The sequence below is a fragment of the Mus caroli genome, chromosome 10, assembly GCF_900094665.2.
Source record: "Mus caroli chromosome 10, CAROLI_EIJ_v1.1, whole genome shotgun sequence".
Lineage (NCBI taxonomy): Eukaryota > Metazoa > Chordata > Mammalia > Rodentia > Muridae > Mus > Mus caroli.
This window is the reverse complement of record NC_034579.1, coordinates 88,493,439-88,514,750: the sequence shown is the minus strand read 5'-3', so window position 1 is coordinate 88,514,750 and position 21,312 is coordinate 88,493,439. Positions and strand designations below refer to the sequence as shown.

The 21,312-nt window shown below is 45.4% G+C and overlaps 1 protein-coding gene across 2 annotated transcripts in view; it reads left to right on the top strand.

Annotated features, from left to right (window-relative positions):
• Positions 1-21,312, top strand: part of Plxnc1 (plexin C1) — a 157,584-nt gene that overhangs the window by 123,961 nt on the left and 12,311 nt on the right. For both annotated transcript variants that reach the window (XM_021175323.1, XM_029482386.1), the window contains exons 22-23: positions 12,092-12,269; positions 14,600-14,703. In XM_021175323.1, coding sequence (XP_021030982.1) covers positions 12,092-12,269; positions 14,600-14,703 — 282 coding nt within the window. The remainder of the gene's footprint in view (positions 1-12,091; positions 12,270-14,599; positions 14,704-21,312) is intronic.

Here is a 21,312-nt window from a genome sequence, read left to right as displayed (position 1 = left end):
AAACAAAACAAAACAAAACTAACATTTAATTGGGGCTGGCTTACAGGTTCAGAGGTTCAGTCCATTATCATCAAGGTGGGAGCATGACAGCATCCAGGCAGGCATGGCGCAGGCAGAGCTGAGAGTTCTATGTCTTCATCCAAAGGCTGCTAGTGGAAGACTGGCTTCCAGGCAACTAGGATGAGAGTCTTAAGCCCATACCCACAGTGACACACCTATTCCAACCAGGCCACACCTCCAGATGGTGCCACTCCCTGGTCCGAAAATATACAAACCATCACACACATATACACACAGACGTGCATGCCCACATACAAAGAGGAACATAGCCACGTGGGGATCCCCTGTTTCTTCTCTACTGTCTCCTTTCTCTCCTTATGGTCTTTCTTGCTGCTCATCCACCAAGCCCAAAGCAGTACGTGGCCCTCAGCTGTCTCAGCACCGTGCCTCTGGCTTTCTAGAACTGTGAATTCAGTCAGTCCCTTCCCTATACAAATCACCCAGCTTCGGGTGAGGCCAGTGTTTGGCTATAACAACAGAAGGCAGCCCTCACAGGGGTCTTAGGGATAAATGTTCCCAAGTAAATGTAGGTTTGGGGAATCCAGCAAGATTTCTTTTCATGAAACCCATTGCATCAGACCAGGAGGAGAAGAAAGGAGGTGGGCTGGGGGGAAGGGGAAGGAGAAGTCAGCTGCCTGAAACAACTTTTGAGGTTATGGCGTTCCAGCGCTTTCTGTCTGAGGACTTTCCCTCCCTTTCATTTGGAAGCATTATTTATTTCACAGTCAATTAGGACCATGTGTTTCTGATTTGTTAGTACTCAACTCATCGTCAAAATGTTACTTGATGTTGAAGAAATTCGTGTCGACTCTTGAATTTTTTCCCCTGTTATAGCCTCTGGGGGAAATGCAATGGAAAATTAAATCTCTGCACTGTTCTCCTCTGATTCATCTGCGGTGGAGAGAGTGGAGGCTGGCAGAGAGGTGGGCCCTAGCTCCTACGGCCTTTGCCTTTAAGAATGATTTTTTTTTTTTTAAACGTCTTTTGTTGGACCTGCTCCAACCTCTCTTTCATGGTGGCTGATTATACTAGAAGCTAGAGAGAAGGCACATGATCCAGTCTAAGCTTGTGTGACAAAAAAAAAAAAAAAAAAAAAACGTTACCGAGGGTCAATATGAAAAATTTAAGCATTTTCATTTCCTTTCATATAAGTTCTCCCAACCCGAACCATCCTGTTTCTAAGTCTCCCCCTTCTTCCCTTCCTCCCCCCTCCCTTTTCTCCACTTCCCTCCCCCCCCCCCCCCCCGCTACACTCCTGGTGGTTTGCAAAGCATTGTTACATTTGCCTGAGGTGGTTTATGTAATTGAAGACTAAGGTGTTGTGAACAAACTGGAGCATGTGTGTGTGTGTGTGTGTTCCTGTTCTATCAAGGAACATTAGAAAGCTCTACAAGAGTCACAGGAGCAACTTGAAATAGAAAAATGTGGTGCCATGGTGGGCCCCATTGGAGAAAAAGCCCGTTGTGATGCATGCTCAGAAACAGCGCCTCACACAACAAACTCTGAGTTAGGTTTCACACCTCCTAGGTTAGAATGTTTTCTCTCTGAGGTGTAGGGTGTTTTCTAGAACATAGAGATGCACTGCCAGTTTCTTGTATTAAAAACCATTATACTACCAAATCGTTCTGGGAAGTCAGGTGTCCTTCAGCCCATCTTGAGAGGATAATGCCTGAGTTGCCTTCACAAAGCCCTTCATAACCACCCTGACTCCAGTACCTGGTGCCCCAGACCGGCATCTGGCAAGTTGAATGGTGCCAATCTCTATCCACTCTCTGATGCTTAAGGGGAGATTGTGTCAATCTTCATACAGCACCCTAGACTTCCTTTAATGTGTGAGGAGATGGCCCTAAAGGGAAAGTGCTTGCTATACAGGCATGATGACCTGAGTTCAAATCTTCAATACCCATGTTGAAATTAGTCATGGTGGCACACCTGTACTCCCGGTGCTAGGGATGGGAACTTTCCTCTAGCCCCGGGGTTCAGTAAAGGACACTGTTTCCAAAAATAAGGTGGACACTTGATCCAGAAAGACTTCATGCTGGCAGGATAGCTCGGCTGGTAAAGGTGCTTGCTGCCGAGCCTGGCAACCTGAGTTCAGTCCTTGGGAGCCACATGGTAGAAGGACAGGGCCTGTCCCTGAAAGTCAGTCTCTGCTCTCCTCATGCACACTTAAATTAATACATAAATGTAATTGAAGTTCAGAGTCACCCACAGCTGCGTGGCAAGTTCCAGGCTAGTCTAGATTACATGAGATCCTGATTGAAAGAAAAACAGAAGAGAAGACTGACCACTAACCTCTGACCTTCATACACACCACACCCTCACATGTGTGACACCCGTGCATACACCATTCAAGAGTTCAGAGTTGACAGTCAAAAGCGGGAGCAAAAGCTATTGATGCTCTGTTTTCTCCACAGCAAAACTGAGAGCTTGCTAAATAGTGTTTCTGGGGAGTGCCTGGCCCTCGCCCAGCCTCCTGTATGTCAGGAACATGTTTGCAGAGCAGAGGGGCCTGCATCTTGGAGGATTTCAGTTCCAGGAAAGTATACCACATGGGAGAAGGGACATTTGCCTCAGTTTCAAGAGGAGATGAGAAAAACCAATAACTCGTAACAGGCGTGCTGAATTAGCAGGAGAAGTTTGACTTGTAATCAAAGTTAAGCGAGAAATGGTTTTTTGAACTCTTAAACCCAGGAAATGAGCTTGCCAATCTGCTGGATCAGAGAGATAGCATCTCAGCACCCTGGGAAACAGAGTTCCGACAAACACATTATTACACTCGTTCTCATATCTGTACGAAAGTCTTTAAGATTATTAGAAATTCTTGACAAAGCCCAGGGACATGCCTGCAGAAATGCTAATGCTTCTGTTATGATTTGTGGAAGGTTTATGCCGGTCGCTACCAAGTCACCCTGCTCCCCAGTGGCTGCCGTTTGGGGACAGGCATGTTTAGTGCAACATTCTATCTCTAACACTGGCTAGCCCTAGCAGGAATTTCTGTGTGTTCTCCTTACCTCTCTCAAACCCCTTTGGTTCCATTTAGCTTGTCCTTGCAGAAGATCCATTATCCCCGTAATTAAACAACCCACTGTCCCGATTAAGCCGTTCTCTGTTACTTCAATTACATCCCATTGTTCATTAAGTCCTGATGTTTGCACTTCAGCAATCTTGTTTTTAATACTCCTAGCATTTGTGGAGAAACAGTGAAGTTAATTAACAATTCTTAAGCTCTTTTTTTTTTCTACCATAGTGCAAATCATTTCCATTATGACTTGAGATAATACTGAAACCATTACTAGCTTCATAGTTAGCTTCCTGATCAAAGAGTGAAACCATTTTTCATAATCGTGTTAGGTAAGTCATTCCCTGGTCGATGGCAAGCTGTGGAAAATGAAAAATTAACTTTAAATGAGCGCTTTCAGTGCCGTTCCTCTTCGTGGTCTTTCTTTTCACGCCTATCGTCTTGGAATTAGAGAAATAATTTAGTTATCTCAGTACAAAAGTATTTAATTTTCATCTCTGTGGTTCAAATTAATTATTCTTTCATTATTTATACCTTTTACAAATCAGTTGCTTTGACTACGGCCCTAACATTCTGAACACGTTCCATTTCATCTGATCTCGGAAGGTAAGCAGAGGCAGGCCCCAGTGACTATTTGAAGGGAGAGTGGTATTGCAAAGGTTTGTCTTTTTGCCATTGTCATTTTCCACTTGGTGATATATATATAGCAGGAATCATCAGTCAACAGCCTGGGGACAAATGAGACCCCTCGACTGTTTTTATGAATAAAGCTTTATTGGAACATTACTCCGTGTATTCATTTCTGTATTATGTCCAGTTGGCTCTTTACTAACAATGGCAGAAAGTGTTAACTTGTTGCACCAAAGACCATATGAACCTCAAAGCCTTAAATATTTTCTATCTGATCCTCAATAGATAATTTGTCAGCTCTTAAACTGACACTTGAAGGCAGGGGTGGGGGAGGAATCTAGAATCTTCCCTCTAACCTGAAAGTACTTGGCAAAGTGTTCTCATTGTTCACAAATCTTTGCTAGTTCTGTTCTCTCCATTCTAGGACGTGCAGACATTCTAAGTATAGAGAAACTGGTCACAGAAACAAAGTGGGGCCATTGCCTTTATCACCTTGTCTCGTTCAGAGGACAAAAGGCTTTCTTCCACACTTCTCTGCCCACTGTAATTCTGTTAGAGGAGCAGAATCCCTAGCTGGGAGCTGTCTGTCCTTGATGCGACAGGAGAGGGGGCTGGACATGGTAGGAGGCGGGTGAGCCTGGGTTAGGGAGACAACTGAAGGCAGGGAAGGCTTACGCAGGGCTGAGGGGACAACTGTTGAAACCGCATGGACCGCTGGCTATACTGAGCAAGCTGCAGCCTTTCTGAGTTTGGTACATGAAAGAGACTTTCCTCTTGACTTTCATTTGGCCCTGAAATGAAAGTAGTAATATATTGTATAGCTTTTATTGAATGAGAACAATTATTGCTCAAAGACCATTTATGACAAAGTTGCTGGTTTGTAAAAAAAAAAAAATTCCTTTATAGGAATTATAAGGTATGTCAGCAAGGATGCGGCTGCATCCAGCCCTTGTTAGCCAAGGATATGCCAGAGAAGCTAAGCAGGTGACATTATAGACCTCCCCTGGGACAGGGCTCTCCCCATATTCAGTTTATCCCAAGAAGCCTCAGTTTTTCTGTTTCCTCTCTACCTCAAGCTGGAGAGAGCCACTAGCCAAGTAAGAATGTAGTTATTCACCCATGTGCTGTGGGGCTAGGGCCAAAGACATGAGATTGAGGCTCTGAGAGTCCTAGGTATGACACTGGTCTTGGTCCATTACTGTGTGACCTTGGGCAAATCACCACCCATCAGCCTATTTATTCCTCTATGAATAGATGGTGATAAAAGCCTAACCTTGTAGGTTTTTGTAGGTAACCTTTCTGACTTGTGCTAAAGTCAGAAAATTATGTGTGTCACACACCTACTGCCTTTCCTGGCACAGAAGAAGTGGTCATTCTTTGTGACAGTGTTTTTCTTATCACCTTTAAGGTACACTAAAGGGATGTCTCTCCTGTGGTCCTTCCAGTTGTTTTTTTTTTTTTTTTTTTTTTTTTTTTTTATTGATGGTAGGTGAGGTAGGGGAACCAGGTTAGCTAGCTCTGTCATCATGATAAACACATCTGAAATTCCCATGTGTTGTGTTAGCTCTGTACCAAGTTACACATGTTTCCTGTGTCTGGGCACGGACAACCAAATGGCAGAGAATACCCTGATAGGCAGGGCAGGAGTTGACAGTGGTAAACCTGAACAACTGTCTAAAAGCCACTGCCTTGGGGTATGCTGGGAAAAGACCAGCCATTTTCATCCAGTCCTCTCCTATGCACTGTGAGTCTCCAGATGGCCTTGCCTGCCTGATGACTTCCTTCTGTATATAGCTATTAGGAAGCAGTGCAGCTGTGTAGAACAGAGGTCCAGATGCCCAAGACCAAGCGGCAGAAAGATGAATTTCTCCCCAGTGTGAAGGTCCAGAATGGGCAGCCCTGCTCTGGGATGCCTGCAGGTAACTTCTTGGAATGAGCTGTCTGCTTCCTCAGCCTCTTTCCAATTGCCACAGCAGGACCTCAGCAGGGCTACACAAGAAAGGACAGATGGTCAGCAGCTGTCTTGCAAGAACCTTTCCCAGGGGTTGCCACATAACACATCCATTTAAAGTCATTGGCCAGAATGCGGTCACGTGGCCACACCCAGCAGCAGGGACAGGACAGTACCCAGAGGCTCCGGAAGCTATACACAGTAATGCTGATCCACGCGTGCTTCAAGAGGATGCACAGAGCACAGTTTGGTACCAAGCCAGAGTCAAAAGGTCAAGCCTCCTCTAGTGCCTGGTGTGTGCCTACCCATCGTCTACTGATGGAGAACTCAGCAAGGTAGAGTGACTGTCCTCAGCAAGGAGAACACCATTCCTAGCCTCCTGGTGTTTCAGTGGGAGTCTGGACATAGTCAAGTGTGACCCTTCCAGATCTGTAATCTGGGACAAGCTTCCAGACCTCGGTGTATCTCCCCGGCTCCATCTGTTAAACGAAGCTAAGAATAGTCCCTCACCTCACAGAGTTGTGAGGATTCGATGAAATTAGCAGATTCATTGCTGGGATGTGGTAAGCGTTCGATAAGTGCCGGCTATTGTTATTATTATTAGAAACTCCAAGCTCTGTCCTCATCACTCTTTCCTCTAAAAATAGCGCAGGGCTTCTCCCTCCGCAGCAGGTGGTGGTTTGGGGGAAGGCAGAGGTGGACCAGGAGGGCTCCGCACTCTCTCATTCTAAGGAGGTGGAATTCTTTTTCTCCACTTCTTGGCCTGGTCTCCTGACTTAAGATTGAAGCCTGCTGCTCGCCAGTCTGCCCAGTCTGGTAGCTGAGGGTCTTCCTGTCCAGAGGCCTCCCTCACCGCCTCCTCTCCAGACCTATTCAAATGCTACCTCCTCCATGAAGCCTTCCCAAAGTTCTCTTCCTGTCAATGCCCTCCTCAAAACTAGAACCTTCCATTCACCCCGTTTGTTTCCACTTGGCTGTATTATTTATTAGCCGGGACTCTCTGGAACAGAGAGATCTTAACCAGAGGGTTATAACTCCTTTGGGGTGGCATGTCAGATATTCTGAGTATCAGATATTTACATTATGATTCATAGGAGAAGCAAAATTACAGTTATGAATCCACAAGTGAATAATTTTGTGGCTGGGGGGTCACCATGACTATACTAAAGGGTCTCAGCATTAGGAAGGTTGAGAACCACTGGTCTAGATGAACAGAACCGACAGAATGAAGGTATAGCAAGAGAAGGTTAATTAAGTAGCTTACGTGACATAGCCTGGGTAATCCAACAGCAGCTGCCCTCACACTGGAAAGGCTTATCTCTCCAGTAAGCTGCCCAATCCACGAGGCTGGATGCCCCAGCAGTCCCCACCTGCTGCTAAATGCCTAGGGGAGTTGTGGAAAGCCATTGGTCTTCACTGTGCATTGGAAGGCAGAAGAAACTGAGTTCTGTCAGCAAAGTGGATAGTGGTGGTGGCAGCAGGGTAGATGAGCTTACCAATAAGACATGAAGACAGTGGAGCAAAAAGCAAAGGTGTGTGTTTCCTCAGACCTCCTTTATCTGGTGCTACCCACATTCGGGGCAAGCCATCCACTTCAAATAAACAGATGAAAAAACAAAACAAAACAAAACAAAACAAAACAAAACAAATCCTCCTAGGTAGGTATGCCAAAATGTGCCTCTCTTAGTTCATCCACTGACCGTCAAGATTAACCATCATACAGTACCTAGTCTTAGAACTTGTATTTGTCTCCTAGTTAGCCTAGTTTACCAGTGCTTCCCATCTGGATTTACACTGGGGTAAATGAATGGTATCACTTACAATGCCCTACACTAATGGATACACAATAAACTTACGTGTCTGTAAATGAATTTAGCTACCATTTAAAATTGGCAAAGTGAGGGGCATTGGTTTTGGTAATTCAGCTCCAAGTTAAAGAAAATAGGACCAATGGGACCTGAAACACCAAGAGCAGAGGTGCATCTCAGAGCAGACTGGAGGCGAGTGGTGTCCATGCCTAAGGAACAGCCACATGCTCAACCATCTTCAAGAGAACCTACAGTCGCCATATCTGTTCTTCACTTGGCCGTAGCCTTGAACTTTTAAGATGACTGCCATAGCTTTCTCCCCTACCCCTGACCCCTTTTTGGTTGTTGGGATAAAAGGTCTTTCCTTTCTCTATCCTTGTCCAGAGCTTAGTCACATGACTGCTCCCTGATGGAGGAGGGCAGGGAGCTACCACCAAGAGCATTCCTCTACCCTGGTTGGGTTCTTTGCTGGTCAGCCAAAAGAGACTGCATGGCTGTTGGTTAGGTTGACACCAACCACAAATGCTACCTCAGCTTTGCTGGTATTTTGTGCCAAGGAAGTAAGGGGCTACAGAGCCTATAATAGAAGAAAAGAATGTGCTTCAAAGAACCAGCCTTTTATGGTGGTCAGAAAAGGAGCTATAGATCCTAGAGCATTGGCCCAGACTGAACGGTCCAGTTAGCCTTCCATTCTGCTGGCATGCCTGCAAGGGATTCTCTTGAGTGTGTGTGTTCCGAGGTGATAGATGTGTCTCCCGTACCTGTTGTGGATAGCCTGAGAACATGTTTTAAACAATCCCCAACACCAAGAAGCACCCAGAAGAGCTTAGCTCTGTGGGCCTTGGCAGGGGAGGGGCTGCACAGGTGATACATCCACTCTGGATGCCATGGGACTTTGGCCAAAGATCGACATGCCCACACTCTGAGGCAAAGAGGACACTGACTGTTCCCTAGCATAGAAGAGAGGCTCAGGTGGATGTCTCTGCTCTGGATGGGGAGTATTAAGACTTGGGCCAGTCCTGAGGGGGCCCTCCACTCACACTCTAGGAAACTGCTGTCAGAGCAATAAGCACTGCCGCCGTGAAAAATGAACACAAATCAATTTGCGTCTGGATTTACTCTCAGAATTCCCTGTGGACTCTGTAAAATGCCTTTTTACCTCTTTTCCACCCTATCTAGCTGTGGAGGCAGTGGCAGATTTACATTAGTTTACATGCAGTTAAGGTATTTCTTCCTTTTGGTTATGTTTTTAAGAATATTTATTGCCTATAAAGAGGTGTTATTGTTAAAGACAATGGTGCCCTTTAGGTAGCAACAGAATGTTATTTTGTAAATGCCAATAAAAACTATTTCATGAGCCAGGATGGCTGAGGCTCTGATTAAAAGGTGTTTCCCATTCATATTTATTTTGGAAGCCTTTGACAGCATCACTCTCTACATGAAGAGCCACAAGTAAAGAAACAGCAACCTGGCCACAGGAACAGAATTTACTCTCAAATGCACTTCCTAACTATCCCAGGATATGCTAAGGCTTTAGTTAAGGACCCTGCTAATAGCTGGTGTAAGAAAAGATTCCTGGAGGCTAGGAGGGGTTCTGGGAGATCATCAGAGCCCTGGGAAGATGGGTTGGAGCTTAGGAGGGGACACTTTAGCTCAGTGAGCCCTGACATCAGCACAGTGGGTATGCAAAGTAGACATCTCCAGACTTAGAAACTCTGTCCCTGGAGCAATTAACCCCTCTGTGTCTCTGTTTCTACACTCTGAAGTGGGCACTGGAACAGCAATATAACCACCCTTGCCTGAGGGGTTAAAAGAATCAAAGAAGTATGTCATAGGGCTGGGGGTGTAGCTCATTGGTAGAGTATGTGTTTAGCAAGCTCCTCATGTTGAGTTTGAGTTGAACACCCCTCTCCCATTAAAAAATGGCATGTCTTGAAATGCATTTGGCAGTTCTATACGAAGAGGACCTAATGTCTGTAAAGAAGGGAGGTGAGAAAGAGGGCTTGAGTATGAGATTTGCCACATCGGTCTCCTCTAGACGGTCTAGCCTGCAGTTGTCCTATGCATCTGGTACCCCTGCATTCTCCTTTGCCTGGTGTTTTCTGTTTTTTTGTTCACAAGTGGAGAGGCATTTTGAACCCCTTGCTCATGGCTGAATTGCTCAGAACACAGAATTTCTTAGAGAGTAGACAAGTGTGACTCCATTGTAGAGCAAGGACTTATTTGGCGCACACTGAGACTACTGGTCAACCTCTAAAGTGCAGATTCTACTAATTTCTGAGTTTAAATCATTTGGCTAAGTCTGCACTAAAGTGACTATCATATCATAAATGAGATTGCAGGGGGACAAATATTGTCTTGGGTGTTATATATAGCAAAAGGCCATAGGCTGGGTGGCTTGTGAACACCCAAGTTCCTAAAGACAGAGTAGTTTAAGAATCTGTTCCTTGTCACGTTCAATGTACGATGAGCACCACTTTCTCACTGATGGCACCTCTTTCTCTGCCTTGGGAAAGCCCTATTGGGTTTCACTGAAATTGCTGCCTCCTGAAGCTTCCGTGACAATAAGCCAAAATGGCCATACGTATGTAGAATCCTGGCTAGCCAAAAAGTACTCAGGACATTTACAGAGCACCATGTGACCAGGAGGCCTAGAACTCTATGCAGTATCCCAGAGCAAGGTCTTTCCTTTAATGCTGCCTATGTTGAAATCCTAGATGCCAATGTGAAAGTGCTTGGCGGGGGTGGGGGAGGGACCTTTGGGTAAGTGATGAAGGCAAAGGCCTTAACAGTGTCCTTGAAACTGCTGTACCCCCATACTGAGACACATGGGCTCTAAGAAATTTACTGTGGGGACACAGTCACCAAAGAATGCACGGCTCAGAGAATCTGCCCAGAATTTCAGATATCTTCTGTCCTTGTGAGGGTCTGTGAGCCATATGCCCTAAGCACAGGTCAACCAGTCCGGATTCTAAGGATCATGTCTATTCACCATCAGGTACTATCAGAAGTCAGTTACCATCATTTACATGTTGCAAGGGAGAAATGGAGACCCAGAGAAGTGAGTCAGTTGGCTAGTGGTGGGCTGGGATTAAAACCAGGAGCCCACATGATGCCTTTCGTGGGTAGGGTCTTTCTTCTGAAACACTATGCATGCAATCAGTCCCGCTGGGCAGTGTGGGCTGAGTCTCTGTGTCCAGGTGAAAGTACACTGACCTAATGTTAGAGTGGCGATGGTATCAACTGGGTAAGTCATTACCACCATTATTCTTTAGCTCTGAAGCACCCCTGGCAGCTGTCTCCTTGACCTCCATATTAGAAAGCAGGTGTGGTTATACACATTTTATTTCTATATAGAGAATGGAATTCAGAGTCTCATGCAATCTAGGCAAGCTCTCTCTCTCACTGACCCAGCCCTCCACCCTAGTTCCCATATGCACTTCAGGCCATCATAAGGATCCCTACTCTTGGATTACCTGTTTTCACTTCTTTTCAAATTTTCTATTATGAACTTTATTATAAAAAACTTGCAAATGAAAACATCATAGACCCAAATTAACTGGACCTAAAATCTGGACACCACAATGAACGTCTATGGAGTTAGAATTGGTTTTCCTTTCTTTCCAGACCCACAAGTTGAGCCTTTTGCACTCCCTCATTAAGCCAGACCCCCAAACATTAACAAAAATTCATTTCACACTGTCCCCAAGTCCCCCAACTCACTGATAACGGTGCCTAGGAATCTGAACCATGTTTTGCTGTTTACCAAATCCTCTTTGCTCTCTCTGAATCACCCTACCCCTGCATCTATAGCAGGTAAAAACCTGGAGGTTTTTTTTTTTTTTTAGATCTGTGTATCTGTTCATAGACAAAGTAAAGCTGAAACTGCTCTTAGATTATTTTTTTAAAAACATTCCCTGGTTCTATGTTTTCACACATACACAAAGACTTCCTTCCCCCATTAGTTAAATTTTGAGGTCTTGCTGCACTGGGAGACCTGTAACTGACACAACGCAAGCAAAAGCTTGGGAATGTAATTAATGCAGGAATAACAGTGCAGGGTGGGGATCTTGGTATTTTAATGAGGACTCAGAAACATCTGACTGCAGATGTTGAAAGTGGAGGGGGAGATGAACGTTGCCATAATTAATGCTGCATATTAAACAGTGACCTCTTTGGTGTGATCAATACTGGGACCTCTTAACCTTTCCTGTCACCTGGACCATCACTCCTGGGACTCTGTAGTTCTGCTAATAAAAAGGATAATCACCAATCTGCGCTCATTTGCTGTCATTTCCAAGTCGTTTTTTCTTTTCTTTTCTTTTTTTTTTTTTAGGATGAAATTAGAAATCACCTTTTTTTTTTTGGCAGATTTTTTTATATGTGTATATATTTTCCTCTCCAATATATTTATTCAATGCTTGCTCTGTAATGAGTGTTTTAACTTTCTGTTTTCCCTCCCATTATCCCTGAAAAGGATGGATTATGGAGAAAAGATTAAAGTAGTATAATGCGATCCGCTGTTTGCTAATGTGCTGTCAGAAGCACGCGGGTCTCTTATGAATGCCTTTCAGACTGTAGTTACCTCATAGACTTGGGAACCTGTTTGTATTCTTGCAGGCATTAAATGTCGTCTTTGAAAAAATCCCAGAAAACGAGAGTGCAGATGTCTGCCGGAATATTTCAGTCAACGTTCTTGACTGCGATACCATAGGCCAAGCCAAAGAAAAGGTTTTCCAAGCCTTCCTAAGCAAAAATGGTTCTCCATACGGACTCCAGCTCAATGAGATTGGTCTTGGTAAGTTTCGTTTTCCTCCCACTTTCTTTCTGTTGGGTGACAGTTATATGGCCTGAGTTGTTCCCAGAGGCCATGTCCATCCATCCGAGGACTGTTTGGCTCTCTTTTGAGCTTCTTGATTCTTCCCAGGAAATATCATCCTTCCGAGATACCATTTTAAAAAATATATACTGTATTTGCAAATCAATGTGATTGTGACCCAGGGACCACATGGAATCACCCAGCATGAAGGAGGGCAGAAAGGTGTCAAGCCTGTGCCCTCCTGGATGTGTTGCACTTCACACTGCATTTGATTTGTTTGTTGTGATACGGAGCGTGTCATTAGCGGGTGGCTCAGCCACACAGTGTTAACTCCAGCCTGCTGGAAAGGTCATCTTCCTCCCTGCTAATCGCATCCCGCATTAAGTGTATCCTCCGTCCTCCCCCAACATGAAGCAGCATCTGCTGTGAATTCATTTGTGGGCTCTATTGGTATACTGCAAAGGCGAGCATATGTGTGAGCAAGCTCACAGGGCTCCGTTTCCCTCAAATGTTCATCAACATTTTCAAGTTGAGCTCGGCGCAACCCTCCCAGGAGACTGCTGTGGGATTTTAGAACAGATAATGGGACAGGAAAGAAGAGTCGAATTGTGGCGGTGACAGACAGCGTAACAAGGTTCATCTTCCCTTCATGTGCAGTTGTAGGCCTCCACTAAGTAGGCAATTAAAATCCTCCCCCACCAATCAAACCTCCTGCTAAAACCATTGAGAAAAGCCTAGAGGCAGGCCTGGGAAATTTGGGGGAGGCCATGCAAATGTGTAGCAACTTCAGTGCTTGCTTCGAAGAAAGCAGGCTGCTGAGGCACTGCTCTGTACCAGGGTTTTGTTTCCTTGCATGGCCTGGAGTACTCAACAGCTTGAAATGGGTTTAACTCCTTTGTTTTGATATAAGCAGAAGGGGCAGCCCCATCTAGGGGACTGGTGCCTGACCCAAACCATCAGCTTCCTTGCCTTGAATATTACCTTGCAAGTGTGTGGCTCTGACCACAAAGAACACGGGCACACCCAGCCTAATAACCACAGGAAAACAGCCCGGCAGCATTCTCTTTGCCACCAGAAAGTCCACAGGAGAGTCTACAAGGGTTTGTGCCAACCAGGTGTCCCTCCCTCAACCCCAAAGCTGGGAGGCAAAGGAAGAACAAGCTGGTGGCATTGTGTCCAGATTAGCAGAAAACATATATGCATAGAATGTTACCACCTAGGAATCGGAAATGGTAGGGCCTGACCTAACTGGTAAAGACTATCTAAGACAGCAGAGCCATTTGAGTTGCCTTGTGGCTTGTTACAGAGCCATTGATACCAGATTTGGTGGGTGACAGGAAGAGATGAGACAGGGTCTCACTGTTGTAGCCCTAGCTGACCTAGAACTCACTATTGAATGCAGGCTAACCTTGAACCTGTGATGATCCTCCTGCCTCAGCCTCTTGAATGTTGAGCTTATTGGCATGAGCTATTACCGTATCTGGCCATTGCTAGATTTAAAAAAAATAATTTTTATTTATCGTGTATGTGAGTGCACATGTGCTCATAGTTGGGCAGACAGAAGACAACCATGACAGTTGGTTCTTGCCTTCTACCGTGTGAGTCCTGGGAACAGAACTCAGATTGTCCTGTTTGAAGACAGGTGTCTTTACCAACTGAGTCATCTCCCCAGCCCCCATTGCTAGTTTCTTAAAAAGAGAAATTGGAAGTTCAGATTTGCGTGTGTGTGCGTGCGTGCGTGCGTGTGTATGTGTGTGTAACCTCCAAATATTTACATGTTGCTAAATTGTTATGTTGATAGTAACATAACAATTTATAAAATACTGCACAAACTCAAGAAAACCCAACACTCATCTGTGGTTCCCTTGTGACTATCATGGCCATAGTGTTTTAGCTGGGTTGGTGTGTTCGTAAACAGTAATTCTTAGGAGCCATGGAGAAGAGTGCTCACATTGTGCTCTGTGAATGAGCATGCACATGGACTGGTAATACTGGAGGGATTTTTTTGAAGGTTTTAATCCTTCAGATGATGGATGATTCTGTCTTCGGGGACTCTACTTCCAGATTTGACTTGGTGTCATGCTTCAGGAACAGTAGTCTGAAATGGTTGGCGGCAGACCATATGGAAGTCCAAAGCTTTTGGTCTGACTGGCTATCTCCACGCCTTCCAACAAAACTTTACCACTTCATTCATGCTATTACCATTATTATTAAACATTATTAATAATACTTGTAAGAGCGACTAGGCAGCACTATTTTTTTTTAACTGTGATTTTAGAAGGGAGCCAAATGCCTCTCCCCTTTCTCAGAGCTTCAGGTGGGAACACGGCAGAAAGAACTCCTGGATATTGACAGTTCCTCTGTGATTCTTGAAGATGGAATAACCAAGCTAAACACCATTGGCCACTATGAGGTAAGATCAAGACAGCCTTACCCACTCCTCCTTTACCCACAGTCCTTCCTGTACTGGGTAACTCAAGTAGTAGGAAAGCCCTTTAAAAACAAAACAAAGCCTCGCTATTTCTGAGTGGTTCACAGGCTGCCTATTTCTAAGAGATGCTTTCCTCTTCTGTTCATCCAGATGAGCCCAGGCATTACTGTCTCTCGTGGTGTCCCTATCACATGCCCCCTCCTCATAAGACATAGAATCATGCCATCTGAGTCTCTATCTTGCCATTTACATCAGAGACTTTGCCTTGGCAAGGCTGCCTGGTCTTATGCAGTGTGTTCTTAGGAAAACTGGGTGAATTATCATATATGCATGTCCCTCCCCGGCATGTCAAATTTATCAGTGCTGAGCAGAGTAGAACCCTCAGCTTCCCCTCTCTCCACTGTGCTGACCTTGTGACCTCTTGTGCAGAGACCTTGTTCTCAGGAAGTTCTAAATGTCCTGTTGGTTTGCACTATTCAGTGATGTCCCCTTCAGCCCCTTGATCCCCTTCAACCTCTTGACCCACATGCTGGGTGAACGATGGAGTCAGTGAAGTGTGCTCATGATGTCTCAAGAGAACTGAGTGCCAGAGGTCTGTATGTGACAAGACAGGAACTAGGGAAAGTTCCTGAAAACAGAGACTTTGGGATTCATTCAGCAGCATTGGTCCAGATCTTTGAGTGTCTGTTACGTGCTAAGAACTGGGACAGTAGGGGAGAAGAAGGGAAAGTAACACCTCATGATGCAATAGTGCTGCAGACTGGAGACCCATAGGGGGGTTCTTATGGAAGCCATAGCTGAGGTGAGTCTGGTGCTGGGCTATGGTCTATCTAGCAGGGGAACAGAGAGCAGGCATGTTGAACAGAATGGCTCTCAGACTGGTCAGAACCCGAGGAGGAGGAACTGTGCTAGCCTGAGACCATGCTGGGTGGCATGTTGACTCAGTTCTTCTGGTCTTTGGTTAGTACCATCCTGCAGCAGTCCTGTGAGGGACCGGCAATTGTTTAACCTACTGTACAGATGGGCTGAGACCAGGGGTCTGTCTCTTAACCCACCACTTGGGCTTCTTCTTAGGTTATATCTTAAAGACAGTATGGGGCATCAGAGGGCCTAAATTTGTTCTCTCAGAAAGTGGTTGTGATGGACAGGAAATAGGGAGACCCATTGGAAACTGTGGGAAACCTTCCCGTAAGGAATAGCATTGTTTAGAAGAGAAGAGTGTCCCTAGATAGAGAGTGGTCACAGGGGGCTCAGAAAGTGGCACTGTAGTCCTTCTAGATAAAGTGTGTGTGTGTGGGGGGGGGGGTCAAGGGTGGCACTCAGAAGGGGGAGTTGCTCTCTCTCTCTGAGAGAAGCCAGAGGAAGAGTAGCTACATCAATGTCCAAAGCACCAGGGTTGACACTGGGCTTTGTCGGGCTCCACCTTCATCTTGTTTGCACTCGAGACAAGTTCCTAAGCAGGCGCCTGGAGAGTTAGGAGCCGGAAGCATCCCATCTTGCATTTTTTCTTGCCTGTGAGGCCTTGTGACTACTTCTGGAGACTTGACCGAGAGAGACTTATGACCCTCTCCCATGTAAGTCCCCTACAGTTCAAGTTTCCTGACCCAAAATCTCCTGGTCAAATCCAGCATCCTTAGCTTGGGGGTGGGGTGTGTGAAAATTCCCAGTTTTCTCTGGACGGCTTCCTGGGCAGCAATAGTCCCAAGGGATGTAAGTGGATGGAAGGTCTGAGAGGGGTCTTAGTCACCACTGTGCATTCAGGGCTTTAGGCCATGGGTCTGGGTGGCAAGGTAGTCTGGTTGTCCAAAGGCATCCTGGTATTGCTGTTCCTTTTTGGTGCTCTTGGCTGGAGTATTGGCCTTGCTCCAATGAGCCTTCCCTGCCTTATCACCACACTTCACCTTCTACCCAACTGTATGGGTAGGACCCTGAGGAGGGGGTGGGGTGGTGACCACTTAATGCTTAATAGGGATAGGTAGGACACGTCATTCCCACAGAGAAAACAGAAGCACACAGCAGTCTGCAGGGCACAGACAGCCTGTCAGGAGAGATGAAGCATCACTCTTCCTGGAGACATCTCTCGTACTAGACACCTATCTGCTTAAGGATGATAATGAAATTAATCCAGCCTGTAGTCACTTCCCTTCCTGATGATTTATTGGCCTCATAACCCAGTGTTGCTGCCTGGTGGTAATAAATGACAAGACCAGGACATGAGAGCTTAACGGATTCTGCTTATGTTTAAAAAGATAAGCCATAAGGCAAATACGTGCAGAGCACTTGAAGGAATCCAGGGAGGTTAGCCGACCACGCTCCCTAAAGCTGGACCAGTCCAAAGTTTGCCTGCCTCAGTTCCCAAGGACTGAGCTGAAGAAACGCTTCCACCCCACCTTTGGCTGCCTGAGTCTGCACTTGATTTTAATAGCACCTCTACAGACTTGAAATTTGGGATAAATTGAGGGGGCTGGGCTGATGTTTGCTTTTGCCCTTTCGTTAAAGAAAACCATTTTCAAGTACTTGCATTTCCCTCCAAAGAGACGAGATGGTAATTATCACTCTTATTCATTTACCAAAGCACCCTAGTTTGAGTCACTGTATGTGCTTGAAAGGAAAAAAAAAACTATATTTCATTTAAAAATAGGGTCTAATTCAGAGTTCTAAGTGATTCAGACTTACCTCCCCCCAATTAGTCCAGATTAGTTAGGCTTTAAAGTTAATCGTCAGTGACGGCCAGTCCCTCCTTCTGTCTAAACAGAGTCTCCTGCTGAAGTGTAAGGCCCAGCTTCCTGTAACACATTTTGTGAGGGCAACAATGGGGTGTGGCAACTCCTTACTTGACCTTTGCTCTGAGAATACTAAGGGTGGGGGTGGGGGGTCAAAGAGTACAGAATACAGGGTCGGGTACCGTCCCCAGAGCTCCAAGCTGCTACTGCTCTGTCAACCTACTGCATGGTTTCCAATCCAACTCTTAGCATTTCAACAGCTGCCTTCTATGGCAGCAGCTGTGGCCGTCAGCACCCAGCCTTGTCCACAGTCCCGGGCTCTACTGATGCTCACCCTCACCTGATGCTTTTAGGCCAGAAGTATTCCTCTTCATTCCCATGAGGTGCATGCAGAGGACAGCAAAGCTTTGCTCCAGTGTTGTTCTATCTTGTGCAGGAACCGGGTTGTGAGCCAATGTCTTTATAAACACATGCAACCAGCAGCATCTTTCTCTCTATAATTAAACCCTCCCAAACTCCCCTATCTGGCTCTGGCTCCAGGTGTTTGCTATGAAGGGTATCCTACTAGTAGCATTAGGGTAGACTGAGGAGGCATGCTTGCAGGCTAGGCTTTCTTTCTCTTTCCTTCAGCACCCCCTGTGACCTTTTACTGGGCTACACTGTCACACCCTGCCATTAGGTGGCATTAGGGCTGCCAGTCAGGTGTTTATCAGGGGCAGGATGTTTTCTCTACCGATCACACTCTTGTTCCGAGCTGTGAGTTTGGGGGAGGGAGAAAAGATAACCACTAAGTGGTTGAAGAACATTGTATGCTAGTGAGCAGTAGTTACTGCTGACACTGAGTTTGCCAGGTCATTTATAAGTTTGTTTCAGGTGATGTGTGAGGTCAGAGCCATGGTCCGTCTGGAGATGTTTCATCTCTGCTCCTAAATAAAGAGTGGACTATCTCAAAAAGGCCCCTTTAGATTTTGGTTTATTTAACCAACAAAGAGACTGCTGCTGTTCCACATCTAGGGACTTTGCCAACATCAGCAACTTTGGTCCCCTTTACCACCCCATGAATTGAATACTGTCATTTATATTCGAGGCTGGGGAGGGTAAGAAACTTGGCCATATTCATTTGGCTTCTCTTGACACACCAAGGTCACCAGCTGATAAGAAGAATTTCCCTCCCAAACCATGGCTCTGCTTAAGGCCAGCAGAGCAAAGCTGTTTCTGAGTGGGGGTTGTAGCCCATGCTCCTGATCTCAGGCTTCCTGGCTGGAGAGCTGGGCCTGATCTATGACATAGTCTGGTAGTAAGAGTTCTCTGCTCCCGACAGAAAAGGTTCACTTCTCTTGAGGCTCTGTGATGAATCTCATGGCTCCTGAGACAAGACTCTTTGAGTGAACAGCCTTTCAGAGTGGCTCTGAGGAATCTAAGATACCAGGAAAGGTTGCCCTGAAGTAATTTGTATTGATCAGTGTGCTTTTTAGATTATTTTCCTTACATTCAGATCACATTCATCATTTTCTGTAAAACTCAGAGGTATAATTCCATGAATTAAAAAAAATCCAAGCCATATGAATTTGCTAATGGTTGATCATTTTTACATATACAAATAACATTTTATGAGGATTGAATTTATTATTTATGCTTATGTATAAGTACACATGTGTGCAGGTGCCTCCAGAGGAAGGCAGAGAGAGGTTTCAGATTCCCCCTGAGTTGGAGTTCTAAGTGGTTGTGAGCCAACTGATATGTATAGGGAACCAATCTTGGGTCTGTTGGAGAAGCAGTGGCAAGGCAAGTGCTTTAACCACTAAGCTGTCCCCACAAATAACATGTTCTTAGAATCTTTTTTTCTTATTTATGTATTTATTTACTCATTCATTCATTTTATGTATATGCATGCTCTATCTGCATATATGCCTGCATGCCAGAAGAGGGCATCAGATCCTAGTATAGATGGTTGTGAGCTGTTGCTTGCTGGGAATTGAACTCAGGACCTCTGAAAGAGCAGCAGACAGTGCTCTTAACTGCTGAGCCATCTCCCCAGCCCACAAATATCATTTTTATATGATTAAGTATGTTTGCATTTTGTCTCTAGAAAAATCTATTTTTATGGGGTAATCTATAACCTATGACATAAAGAAAGCATCTTGCCATCAAGATATCTCATTTATGCACAGATTTATTTTGAAGTGACTTTATTAGCTTTTGTTTTAGACAAAGGCTTCCTATGTAGCCCAAACTGGCTTCTAGCTCCATATGCTCAAGCTGAACTCTTGAGCCTCCTGCTTCTCTAGCCTGAGTGCAGGGATTAGAGGCATTTACAACCACACCTACTTCTTGAAGTGCTGGGATCAAACTCAGGGCTCTGTGCGTGCTAGGCTAGCATCCTAACAGCTGTGCTACATCCCAGGCATGGCTTTAAATTGCTGACATGGGTTCATTTCATCCCTGTGTGGCCACAACTTCTAATTCTGATGATGAGAAAGTCTATACTTCTATCACCTTCTGGGCTGGCATCACTGGAGATGATTTCATCTGAAAATGCCATGTATACCTACCTATTCTGCCCTGGGCTGGAAAACCAGTCCTCCTGTAGATCTACCTAGTAGCATTAATCTTCCCTTGATTTAATTTGGTTTCCATCCCTAAAGTCGGGGCTCAGATGATGTTCCTTGCTTCACAGAAGGACAAGTAGATGGATGTGGCACTCAGGGAAATGGTTGGAGCTTCTGGGATGCAACAAACAGCCACTGTGGTTTTAACTCCTTGGATCCCATGGCACTTTTGAAAAAGGCATTTTTGGTCGCAACTTGGCAGCAGCTGACTTGAGAATAGAAATCAGAAACCTTCCGCTCCCCCCCCCCAAACATCTGCAAATTATTTTTCTGTCCTTATAATAGTGTTAAAGCATCACATGGGGTGGAAATGTTCCAGCCCTAGAGCAGCTGTGAAGGTTAGGAGTATGTTCACACACATCCAACTCATCCACTGATAAAATGTTTTTACACCAGCTCTTGGAAGATCATTTTCGGAGCAAAATCTCCGTTCAAGCTGCATCTACACTATCTTAATGCCTGAGCACAGTGCCAGCAGCCAAGCGCTGCCAGCTCCCGAAAAGACATTTGAACTTTTGGCAGCATTCCTTATCAGAAGGCCCATCCGTGGTGTTTGTGATTATAGAGGAAGGGTGCTCGCTTTTGGCAAAACAAAGCGTCTGACAGTAGCGAAGTATTGGCTCAACACTCAACAGGATCCATTTGGGATTCATTCTTTGACAATTACCCAGAATGAATCACCAGCTTCCTTTTATAAAAGGATATTTATTGGCTTAGAATCAGTACATCCAGCTCTTGGTGGGGAGGAATTTTGTTAACTGCATTCACACATTCTTATAAGTGTGGTGTGTATGAGTTCTGCTAAGGGAATGCCTGCACAGGGCATTTATTTTAATTGCATCAAATATGGAGGAGAATTGAGAAATCAGTCCGAAAACCATGAATGGCTCAAGGAGGATGCTTGATAATAACAGCAGTCCAAGAGCTCCGTGAGAATTAAGAACACTTGCTAGCCTGATGGTCTTGCCTTGAAGCCTGATGGTCTTGCTAGCTCTCCCCAGACTCCCCCTCTTCCCATAAGATGTCCTGAACACTGGCAGTGGGAGGCTTCTAGCCTAAACTTAGCAGCTGGCTGGACACAGCTGGCTAGACAGCTGTGTCTGAGGTCCCTGGAGAGCTGCCTCTTCCTCTGTGGGTGTCACCTGAAGGAGATTGTGTTTAATCCTGTGGTGCTTAGCAGGGAGGTCTGTACATTTTGATAACCAATGTGCAGCAAGCCAAAGAGCAATTCTAAGATTCTAACTCCCCCCCCCCCCACT